Below are 12,684 nucleotides of genomic sequence, written 5' to 3' on the forward strand. Positions count from 1 at the left end.
TGGTAACATGAAATGAAGGGCCTTGTTTTTTCCAGGCAAGAAAATAATGCAAAGTTCCTTCTGAACCAGCCATGTGGCAACACGAGGAAGTGCAGCCATCACACAATCTAAGCTGTTATAGATGTTGCCCTTGTTTGTAAAACAATAGGGATGTTGAGGCAAAAAAAAGTACGGACATATTTTCGACACCATGTTGTGCACATTTGTTTCATACCGCACTTAAGATATTGGCAAGTTCTAGCGGATCTTTAATCTCATTGAAGAGGACTGAAAACTACAGATACCATCACAGCTCACAGGCCATTTGACAAAAGTCTACTAAGGTAGCACTTCTCAAACCTCCAGATACATAGTTTGAATTCTTATTTGAAATCAAAGGAGCTTTATGTTCCACAACAGTTAGTGATGCATGGGCAGTGTTGATGTTCTGTAGCTTCAGTCGGTTAACTAATAGTGAAGTTATATATATATATATACAAATATTATTATTATAAAATGATTTAAGAGATATTATGTGTATATATATACACACACAAATAGTTATAAATGTCATTATGTTAATCATATAATAATGAATAAACATGTCCCATCATGGGACATGTCTCTTCTCGGCTTATTCTCCATATAAATGCAATAGATAGTTGCCTTTGGAAAGTATATACAACGTAGGTAGTGCAAATACATTTGCAGTGATCCTCTAAAACTCAACATGGTATCAGAGCCAAACTATGAATGTAAGAAAGCAACCAAAGACATGGTAGGAAGATTTGCACCTACAATGGAAAATATGGAGTCAGCATATAGAATCAAACCAGTAGAAAAGTCACCAAAAGGCACTAGAGTGAGTCCTTTGTAGTCGGGCCTCAGAAAATACTGCAGATAAAATATCTGAGTGTACCCTATAGTCTGTGGAAATATTTGTAATTTACTTATAAGAGGTTATATATTTCTGGGCATGAATAAATGAAGTAATTCAATTGCATCCCGACATGGTCAACATTAATTTGAATTCCAGCAAATGAACATAGGCCATTCATTCTTTAATCACATGATTGCTTCTCCACCCTCCGTACATGTAGCAACTGCAAAATTTGTCAGAGAATGCTACATCTAAGGCACCATCCATTTCATCTTAGGCAACTCCGCCGCCGTCATTCAGAAAATCAACATTCTCGTCCTGATTGACCAAGGAGGGACAGTTTGCAACCAAATAGCGGCATTATCATACATGCCTCCATAATCACAGCAGCTTATGATTTAGTCCCTGTCCAAGGAAGTCTTACCACTTATATGGGAAGAACATGGCAACCTTCTTTCTCTCATTGTTGTTATGCAATCTGCTCTTGGGAATTTGATTGATCCCGCCAATTGATTGCAGTGGAATTCCACAGACAATTATGTGGTTACCTTGTTTATTGAGTTTGAGAATAGTAGGGCTGGTGCAGATACATCTTAGGCGTGTGAAATGGCCTGGCTATCCTGTACTAAATGAAACCGCCCAAGCAGAGCAATTTAGCATTGGAAATTTCATTGGCTGGGGGTCGTGGATTCCTAGCCCTAGAATTCCTTTTGTCTGGACTATATATTCCTGATCTATGGGGCTCTTTTATTGCCTCGACCCCGGTTTTGGCAGGAAGCTAATATAAGTTGTTAATAATTATATTATATATTGCTTGAGACATAAATGGACAAATCACTCATACACCGAAAGCATAGTGATGTCAGCTAATAAAATATTTAAGAAGCCTCAAAAATATAAACATATATATAATGAGATAAGTATATCATATGTGTTATCATTAAGGATATCACTTCTGAGATGTGTTTCTTGAGACTTATGGCACCTAAAGAACTTCATTAGCATTCTCGCTAAAGAAGACTTTCTCTATATGAAAAAGGTTATAGAGATCGAGGAACATTATGAAAAAGGATGTTTTTGACTGTTTGTTTGAAAAAAACGAGAAAAGTATTTTTTGTTATTATATCTTCAGTATTGTCCTTATTATTTTTGCGGTCGACCTCTTATTTGTATTTCTATACGTACTATAAGAGCTATTTGCCTTGAACTTTCCTTTCTCTCCAAGGATGTCCTTACAGGAAAAGGATGATTGATATCAAATTCAGACGGAGTCGAACACTTCATCAAAGGCAACATTGGATAAGAGCTCAGAAGATTGATATTCAGAGGGCGATTGAAAATCCATGTGTGTGATTGCATGTTTTTAATAGGCCTACCCTTTGTGTACATCATAACAAAATGACGACTTCCAAATGATTATCACTTGTATCTGTAGAAGTTATTGAAAGTTGACAATCTTTCAATAACTTAATCTTCTATTGTGTTGGACTTTTTTTGATGTCTGAAACATATCATAATAGATTATAACTTGCATAGTGGATTAAGTTCCTTAAAAAGACCATAGCCTTCTATTGTGATAGACATTTTATGATGTCTAAAACAGATCATAATAGATTATATCTTGCATGGTGGATTAAGTTCCTTAAACAAACCATGGCCTTCTATTGTGATGGACATCTTATGATATCTAAGCAGATTATGATAGATTATATCTTGTAAATCAACAAATAAGTGATAGATGTAATTGCATTGACAGTATATGAGTTGGTTTTATAGATATGTTGTAGGTATTTGGTGAATATCAGGGGACGCATATTTTAGGAGTTCGTTACCTTATAACTATTGGAGTACTTGGTGAATGTTATGCGACTTGACATTCAGGAGGCCATTACTCTTGATATCATGAGATGATATCTAAATAGTGGATATCTTCTGATCAAAGATATCCTTAAAACTTGTCATTCTTGATATTATGCTAAGGTAATATCATATCATGTATATATCCTCCCTCGCTAAGAGGGAGTGTTGATGTTTTGTAGCTTCAATCAAATAACAACTAGTGAAGATATGTATATATATGAGATGTATATATGTACACACACACACACAATTATACATGTCATTATGTTAATCAAATTAATAATGAATAGACATGTCCCTCCATGGGACATGTCTTTTCTCAGATTATTCTCCATATAAATGCAAGAGATCATTGCCTTTGAAAAGTACATACATCATAGGCAATGCAAATACATTTGCAAGCAATCCTCTAAAACTCAACAGGCGGCTTGGAGACAATTTACATCAAATTTTGTAGTTGAGGTGGGAGATATGGTCCTTGACGACCAGTTTTGGGCTAATGTTAAATTTATAGTAGACTTTATGAAGCTCATGGGTAAGGTGTTCAAATTTGCAAATCCAGACAGCCGTCTTTAGGAGCAATTTATGAAGAAATCGATTCAATGCTTGAAAGACTTTAGGAAATGACAGATGCAAGAAATATTTCTCTATATCCTTCGATAAAAAAATTAATGTGTTCCACAACATTTTGGGGATGGGGACAGAGGCATGCATTTTGATGACAGCAATCTGGAGGCCATATTTTATGGACAGCATTAGGTGTGCATATCATATAGATAGATAGATAGATAGATACACATAAACATGTGTGTGTGTGTGTATTGTTATTGCATTCTATATTCAGGCTGCATGTTTTTTTTAATCTTAGCTTCACTTAGTTGAGCTAATTTTAGTTTCTTTAAGCTCACTTTAGATTAGGGATGCTCTTGCTTTTTATAAAGCACATCCTTATGCATTGTTTTACTCATATTATAATCTTCATTTTTGATGAATATAACAATTCTTTCCTTGTGCTCTCATTTGTGGAAGTCGTTCTTCATTGGCTATCTCATCTTTAAGACCAAAATACAACATTTGAATAGATTGGATGAAATTATTAAGATAATATCTTTAATAACTTTATTAAAATATTATCTCCTTAGTTAAATACTTTCTATAATGGTCAACTAATTGTTTGTAGTCCATCTTTCAGTCTAGATAGGAATGTTTCCTATCTTGTCTCTTTTGTCTTCAGTCCAGATAGGAATGTTTCCTATCCAATCTTCAGTATTGTTTCTAATTTCGTCTTCAGTCTACGTTGTTCCTTTTAGAAACAACGTCCTTGTAATTCTTTATAAGAAACACATTTGTTCCTCTGTTAATCAATCAATCATCCGGAAATCCATTAATCTGCCAATTCTTGAATCTTGTAACATGGTATCAGAGCCATTATAAGGAATTTTTTGAAAACTCTTATAATTTCATGACTAAAATTTTTGAAATTCTTTGGGTCTGTTTTCTTTCGAAATTTCTTGAAAATCTGGGCATAGTCTTTTCTAAAGAGTAGTTTATGGTGTCTTTCTTGCACAAACAGTGTCGTTTTTTACTTCACAATCCAAAAACGACTTCATTGGTGGAAGCCAACAGCGTTTTATTTAACAAATCCGCCATTATTATCAAGAAATCTGTGTTTTTTTAAGCTTTTTTCAGCCAGGGCCTTTTTTTTTGAAACCCTAATTTTTGGGCTCTGGATTTTTTTCTGATTACAGATTCTTGGTGGGTTTTTCGAGATCTCAAATGGGTTGCGTCAAATTTTTCTAGGTGCCTCGATTTGTGCGCCTCAATTTTCGAGCCAGCAAATCCACATTCCGAAAACATATTATTTCTGGGTTTTTCATGCTCTCTTCTGAGTACTCCGATTTTTCTAGGTTTTTCATTTTCTCACCTCGAAGTTTGTGCCATTTGAGATATTCACATATTATGAGCATCTGTATCAGCAACATTAGAAGTCAGACTCAATTAAGAAGCAAGCCAATGCTGCCCAACACTCAAAGAAGGAAGAATCTATCTACCATGCTTTTATGGCTAGCATACCTACAGATCATGTGAAATATTCTGCCTGGTACATAGATTCGGTGCCTCCCGACATAGATTCTGGGTTTGTTGATTTTCTCCTTAAAAATCATTTCATGTTGTCTATATACGCAAGGTTGCATGAGATTATGGGTTTCACCGTTTTTTCCACAAATGAAGTTTTGTAATGGCAATCTGTTTTGAGTCATAACACTCTTCTAGCAAAGCTTCTTGGTTTCAGTATTTTGTAGATCTAGGAAGGGTCTCAGTTATCCCAGAATGTTCTGACATCCGTACGTTGACCATTAAGGGAGGGTATTAAGATAATATTTTTAATATCTTTATTAAGATATTATCTCCTTAGTTAAATACTTTCTATAATGGTCAACTACTTGTCTGTAGTCTGTCTTTCAGTCTAGATAAGAATGTTTCCTATCCTGTCTCTTTTCTCTTCAATCCAGATAGGAATGTTTCCTATCCTGTCTTCAGTTTTGTTTCTAATTTTGTCTTCAGTCTACGTTGTTTCTTTTAGAAACAACATCCTTGTAATTCTTTATAAAGAACACATCTGTTCCTCTGTTAATCAATCAATCATCTGGAAATCCGTTAATCTATCAATTCTTGAATCTTGTAACAGAAATGAGATCAGACGCTCTACTAAATACAGCAATAATCCAACAGAAAAGGAAATCATGACATGATAAAAACATACAGAACAAAAATTCCAACCAAGGGATTAGGCACTACACCATGGTTTCAAGGTTTCAAGAGTCTATGGGAAAATTTCATGCTCATTGGTTGGGACCGTATGAGATTGATCAGGTGTTTCAGCACGGTGCAGTTCAACTAATACCAATTGATGGAGAAAAGAAGACAATGCTGGTTAATGGACATAGGTTGAAATTATACCATAAACCAGAATCCAGGGAGTTCATTGCAGAACTATACTATACAATTGAGCATTTTACTATGGAGGATGTTTCTTCCATGGTGAACAGCTCTGCATAATCTAAACAGGAGAAGGAATGAAGAAGGTAAACTGAAAACCAGAGATCGTGGTTTGCTTCCCAAAAAGGAAAAAAATAGGGGGCTGATTGAAAACCAGAAATGGCGATCAACCCTAGGGGTGGACTGAAAATCAGAAATGGCAGCTCACTACCAAAAACAAGTTGAAAACCAGCAACGGTGGCTTACTTTTTATCAATTTTGGAAATCAGTCCTAGCAGTTCTGGACTCTTCGCAGTAAACATGGCATAGGAAAAAGAAACGACTCCAGATTTTACAGTGTAGCTCCTAATGAGTTGCACACACCAGTCAAGCACAACTTTATGCAGTCTTCTGTTTGATCTTGATTGATCGATGCAATAAATGAATGCAAAAAGTGAATGCACATTTGACAAATATAATTATTAGAAGGTATGCATTAATAATATCAATTAGTTTTCATTTATCTTTTTCATGATTAACTGATGTGTCATTAGGTAGGGTAGAATAAGTGTCACTATCATTTATTTCTAGTAATTATGGAATGAAAAGGTTACGTGGGGAAAAATGTAAATAAAAAGGTATAATTAATTGCTCAGAAAGACATGTGGATTTTTAAAGTTGTGATTGTCTTTTGACCTGTACCTGTACGCCTTAATTGAGCGTCGTATCTTGGGAAAACGATTTGTTGTACATGTGGCAGCCTATTTGCAGTTAATGGAAGTACTTGGGCAGTACTTCTTGCAAAAAAGATATTATATGAAGTGATGAGTAGCAGCTGATCTGTTCAGTTCGTATGTGGGACTCGTTATTTCCTTTATGCTTAAGTTTCTTATGACACAGAAAGATCGTAATTGTCATAATTTGAATTCTTGCCAAGTTTTGATTTGGAGGGGACTTTAGTGATGCAGAGTTAGTGAGTCCCGTATCTGAAGAATGTATCTTATTTTCTGTAAGTGTCTGTGATAGAGAGCATATAGAACCATTTGATATATGGTTCGAGGATAAACAATTTTATGCTATCAAAATAATTTCACTGTGAGTAGTATCTGTTAGTCATTGAAATCAATATACGTGTTGTATATTGCAGAGTTAGTGTATTTGAACTGTGAAAAAGTATTTATTGATTAGTTGATAAGAGTTCTCAATCATATGCTTGAGATCATTGTATTGTTTTTATCATTAAATAAAGGAACCACTTTTCGGGTGTGGCTGGGCTTTTCCCTCAAATAGGAGGGTTTTCCTAAGGTAAATCTCTGTGTCTATTTACTCTTATGCTTTGTATACATTATCTGCTCTCTGATTTTGCTATTCTGGTTTAGAACTTAACAGTGTGAAATAGCAATTTGTCACCCTTTTGCTAAAACAAGTTACAAATGAAACATGTTTTGTGGCAAAATAGAGAAAGGGATGAGTACATCACCATTTCGCAGGGTCTTGAAAATTAGTAGCAACAAAGAGTACTCATGGCCCCATTTGACACATGGAAGATTTAATGCAAACGTGCCATTTTATATTGCCACTTCAGCAAACCCGGGTTTGAAAATGACTGTAATAAATGTCTCACTAATTTGCAAAGAGTCATATCTCGGTATTTACATGGTCTTGCAAATCTGTGATCACAGCATAATTATAAGATGGGTCCCATAAAGTTCACCACTTCGCAAGTTACTAAACATAACAGAATTGAAGAAACTGTGATTTAGCCATAATCATTGTTGCGCAAAACTCAAGATACTAAGGATATATGATAGATGCAAAGTGGCAACAAATCACTAATTCACAGGAAGGGAAGAAAAACTGAAGAGGACACTTTACGAATCGGCAATGTTACATGCTGGAAATTCACCAAAAATTTATTACACAGAAACAATTATGAAGGTCAAGTTACTAATCACTTACTTTGTTTCCTTTTACAAACTGATGAAGGTAAAGTTAGTATCTGTCTATAACAGAAAATTATGAGGAGCAAGTTATTATTTAATGACAGGGAACCTTTTCATATTTGAGAAAGATTTGTAGTATTGTATATGGTATTCTCTTGATACTAACATACATACATACATACATAAAATTGTATTATAAAGTACGCTCACAGATAGTCAAGATGTTTGGAAAATGTTCTTTGGTGATATAAAGGTAATCACCGATTTCCCAGAAATTCAGAAAGGATCAGAAGGATTATGGAAGGAATGACGATTTACTTTGCATAGAAGTATTCCTCATGCTGAAGTGGTTCACATATGTATTTGTACCAGATATTGTATGTAATAAGGGAAGTGATATTTCTTCAATTTGATTCCTTATGTATGATGAGGAAGGCAAGTCATAACATTGAAATTTATTGATAAGTAGGAGATAATGTATTATAAATATTGTAATTAATGATTAGAAATATTGTACTATAAAGCTAATGGCAGTAGCTTGTGGATGAGGACGCCTAAGGTCTCATTAAGTACCCCATATGTATTTGGGATGTATCTAAATTTATGAAACTATATCTCTATTCATTGTTTGTGGCATGACCGGAGGATTTCTCTGCCCACCTCTATCGCTTACCAACCTGTGTCCTAGTGGGAAAAATTATGAAGAAATCCATTTGCATATACTCGTGTTAAAATTATGCATCATTTCTGTATTTGAAGACTAATTCCATGTCATACTAGAAAATTAAATAAGCTAGCTTTTTCTTATCTAGTTGACAAATGTAGGTACAGCTGAAACAAAATCCACATTCAAGACAGACATTTCCAATTCTTCTTGTATATTATCCTTAAAAATACAAATTCCAATTTATTTTTCTTAATTAAGTTCGGAGCTATTAAACTGCAGTTGTAGTTAAAACCCGGTTCAAGGGTATAACTATCAATTCTTAATTTAGGGTAAAATAACAACCTAGAAATGATCTATCACGATAATTAACATGTCAAAATAAATTCCTGCAGGTCATGATGTAGTGCTCTGGTAGGGCGATTGCAATGATGACAAGCAAGGTTCAGGCCACACTGGGAAAACACCCTCTGTTAGTGCAGTAACGTTCATCCAAATAATGACAAATGCTAGTTCCGAACCAAATTTAATAGAGTTGTATCTATCAGGCATGGCTATGACGCTGAACTCTTTTGTAAACTTTGTTGCCCATTGCCCAGTGCATAAAATAAGATGGTAATTTTTTTGAGCATTTACTATATACCAATCAATGAAGCAAGTTATAAATTACATATCTAAAAAAAATCAATTTAAGGCTTTCACTAACCTCAACATGAAGGCGATCATGATAGGCTTCAGAAATCCAGCCACCAACTCGGACTGCTGCATCTTGACCTGCCACCACCTTCATCAACATAAAATATGAATGTGTTACCCACCACATGATATCAAAACTTCAGAGGGCTTTTGGGAAAAAAGAAATGGTGTATAGCGAGAATTGAATAAACAACATCCAGTCACATCGGTTGTGTCAAATGGTATGAGCTCAAGTGATACAAGAATTGGGACTTCCAAAATAGACGTCTAAATTCAAAACCCAGGAGACATAATAAAATGTTGGAATTGAGCTGGGTCCAAGTAGCACATGAATATGACAGGAGATACAACACTAGCACAAAAGGTGACGACTGAGCCAAAAGTTACTTTAAAAGGAGTATTTAATAAAACAGAAGTACCCAACATCCAAAGATATCGCAGAGCAACCGTAACGGAAAACGCTCAACGCGCATAACAAGGGATCAAAGTTGCCCAACGGCATAAAATATCACATGATTCCAGCAGTGATTTTACTAAATTACGGATAATCTTATTAGTTATGTTCCAGCATGACGAATTTCGCAAATATTAAGAATATGGTACAAACTCATCCTAGACAATGTTGGAGCATTTCCTATTTACATATACAAGGTTTCACCACAAGGAAGTTTTGAGAATTCAAAAAACAAATAAAATTAATTTTAACTAACCACAATGAGATCCTTGAGATTGCTGGCCTCCAAAAGCTCTAGAACATATGACAGCACGGGTCGATTTGCCACTGGCAGTAAAGGTTTGGGAACATCCTGCAAGCACACACTCCGGTTTTTTATATATTAATCAATGTTAGGGTTTAAAGGTACAAACTAGGGTTTATGTTACATAATTATTGCTAGGGTTCTGAGTAATCTTGCATCGGGATTTTGAAGCTAGGGTTTGCAGCACTGACCTTCGAGACAAGAGGGAAGAGCTTTTTTGACGTACCACCTGCTAATATTACTACCTGAAAATTCATAGCTGGACCCATTGTAATCAACTCTGTTGTTTAGGAAACAGATTGAAGCCCCACCACAGTACTGAGTCTAAAGTTTCAATAATTCAAACGATCCATACAATCAACTTGATGCCCTTGGAAATTAAATGTCGTGACAGGTCTGTACATAAATTTTTCTTCGGCAACGGATTCAATCGGGGCAAAGGAAGACCAAATTCATTAGCCGGGGGAAAAAATTACTCCACAATTTGGTACGATTAAATCTCGAAGAATATTTAATCAATTTAGAGATCTTAAAAGTATTCAGGGCAAAGGACGAGGCTGTCCCATACAGGTTTCATCGGCTTTCATTTTATTTTCTTTTTAATAAATTTACAGTTGAGCAAGGAGGTGCAATGGTCATGTAAGGTGTGTTTCTAATCTATTTGAACATGCAGTGTGTTTTATCTAGTGTATAAGTAGGAAAATCATTATCTTTATTTCATAAGAAAATATAGGAAGAAGGTGCAATGGTTATGTATGTTGTGTTTTGTCTAAATTTTAGAAGCATAATCTATTAGAACATGTTATGTTTTATCTTAAGTAAGAAAATCATTTATTTTTATTTGATAAGAAAATATACTAGCACTTGTGTCATAGGAGGTGCAAGGAAATAGTCGATAGACAACTTTAGATGTGACAATTTTGATAATTGAACTAATTAACAATTTTATAAAATATAAAATATTTGTCATGTGTGATCAATATGTAGACATTGATTGTTTTACAAAAATGGCTCTGTTATAAAATTTGCACCTGAATGCAAAAGAAACGCATTTCGCAAAAATCAAGTACATAATTAATTCCACCATCCTGATTGCAAACAAATTCGACAACTTGCAAGTTCTTTCACCATCAAAACTAGAGGGACGGAAAGGGGAATTGGAAAAAAGCGTCTCATGACAACCAAACAAAACGAAAGATACCAAACCAACAACAAACCAAGTAGAAATTAATAGGTAGGAAAAGTCTAGAACAAATGATGACAATGTTGATTTTATGGAGTAAACAAGATACTGAGAGGGGGGTGAATCAGGATCTAAAACAATTTCTACTTTTCTACCAATTCCTCCACATCCAATAATAAACTATGCATGCAAACCTATAAATGTAAACTTTTTTGTAACATGTAAATCAAATTAATCACATGCATGAAAGTAATATCACATAACACAGTATTTGTTACCCAGAAACCCTCCAAGGTGAAGGTAAAATTGGGGTGGGGATGACACCCACAAATCTTCACTACTACAATAATAAAGTTAACCAGTTAAGATTACAATGCTTGACCATAATGAGGAGTCTATCATGTTAAAGACTTAAGAAACTATTAGGTTTCACCTTGTTAGAGGATTTGACACTTACAACTAAGTAAGGACTCTGTTAGGAGATTTACAAATATCTGTTAAGACCACCTTATTAAGAGATTTACCCTAATTCAAATTTGTTAAAACTGACACAGTACTTGACTCTCGGTTTGCTCTGTAAGCTGATTTTGAGTCTTCTCCTTACTAACTATTCCTCTCCTCTGATCTAATAACTCTTGTCTTTCACTTTCACATTCACTGCTTATGAATAGGTCAGTTGTTCTGCCAGATGATAAGCAAGACCCTTGAATGACTTTTGATCTTCTCTATGATCTTCACATGTACACTCACGACCACTTTCTCAGCTCTCACACACACATGATCTAGGTTAAGATCATCCCTAGATAAAGGTTTTATGAAGACTCTTCGAGATGGTTCCATGTTTTGCCTCTTCATCTTGATCATTGAACAAACACATGGGGATATGTGATCCATGTCATGTAAATGTTTTGTAACAACTTTGAAACAAGTATTAAATGTTCTATAACAACCTCTTCAAAACTTAAATAATCCTTCCAAGTTGACTTGATATTCATTTTGCCTAAAACTCTGTTCCATTTTTGACTTTTGTGTAACCTTTGTATTGCTCGACCTCTACTATTGTTGATGCTTGACATTGTTGTTTTTCAACCTTTATTACCTTTCTGATGCTCAGCAAATATTGTGATTGCCATATACTATATCACTCTATACTTATATGCTTTGAATTTCACTCGGTCTTTGATGACTTGTTCGGTCGATGAATGAGCTTGGTCCATATAGAAAATTGCTTTGTGACCGTACTTTACTCAGTTTCTATAGAATTACTGGGTACATAATATCTTATGTACATGACTTGGCCTATGTAGAGTAGCTCGGTCACAGTGATGACTGTTTGACTATGCCTTGTAATGACTAAGTGATTAACACTAATAGACAACAGCAGTTAGAGATACCAACAATTTTCCCCCTTGATATTAGTGGGAAAAATACTTTGTCATATTTATTCTTTGTCATATCAATACAAAATTTTGATCTCTCCCCCTAAGTCTTATGACTTGTGAAAAATGAATACAAAAATTTATTGCAGCCTTTATTCAATACATGTACATGTTGCTCCTTTTGTATACATTATATTTCCCCTTGTAGTTCCAAACTTTATTCAATACCTTGTATACATTTCCCCCTTATTTTTTAACACTTGATGTCACTGTTACTAGGGTTGAAAGAGTTAAGGTAATCCATATGTTTTAATGAATTCCTTGTGAACTCTAGTGATCATGGCATGTGCATGATTCCATGTG

At 34.8% G+C, this 12,684-nt stretch overlaps 1 protein-coding gene across 1 annotated transcript in view; it reads right to left on the reverse strand.

The window, feature by feature from the left end:
• The window catches only part of LOC149564901 (transferases/nucleotidyltransferase), a 57,971-nt gene extending 47,710 nt beyond the window's left edge, over positions 1–10,261 (reverse strand). The window contains exons 1-3 of the mRNA XM_089818440.1: positions 9,951–10,261; positions 9,712–9,807; positions 9,012–9,089 (exon numbers count right to left, since the gene is read on the reverse strand). Coding sequence (XP_089674566.1) covers positions 9,012–9,089; positions 9,712–9,807; positions 9,951–10,028 — 252 coding nt within the window. The 5' untranslated portion in view covers positions 10,029–10,261. The remainder of the gene's footprint in view (positions 1–9,011; positions 9,090–9,711; positions 9,808–9,950) is intronic.
• Between the last annotated feature and the right edge of the window lie 2,423 nt (positions 10,262–12,684).

This window comes from Cupressus sempervirens, chromosome 3, assembly GCF_028749045.1.
Source record: "Cupressus sempervirens isolate cs-2001-9-10 chromosome 3, ASM2874904v1, whole genome shotgun sequence".
Classification (NCBI taxonomy): domain Eukaryota; kingdom Viridiplantae; phylum Streptophyta; class Pinopsida; order Cupressales; family Cupressaceae; genus Cupressus; species Cupressus sempervirens.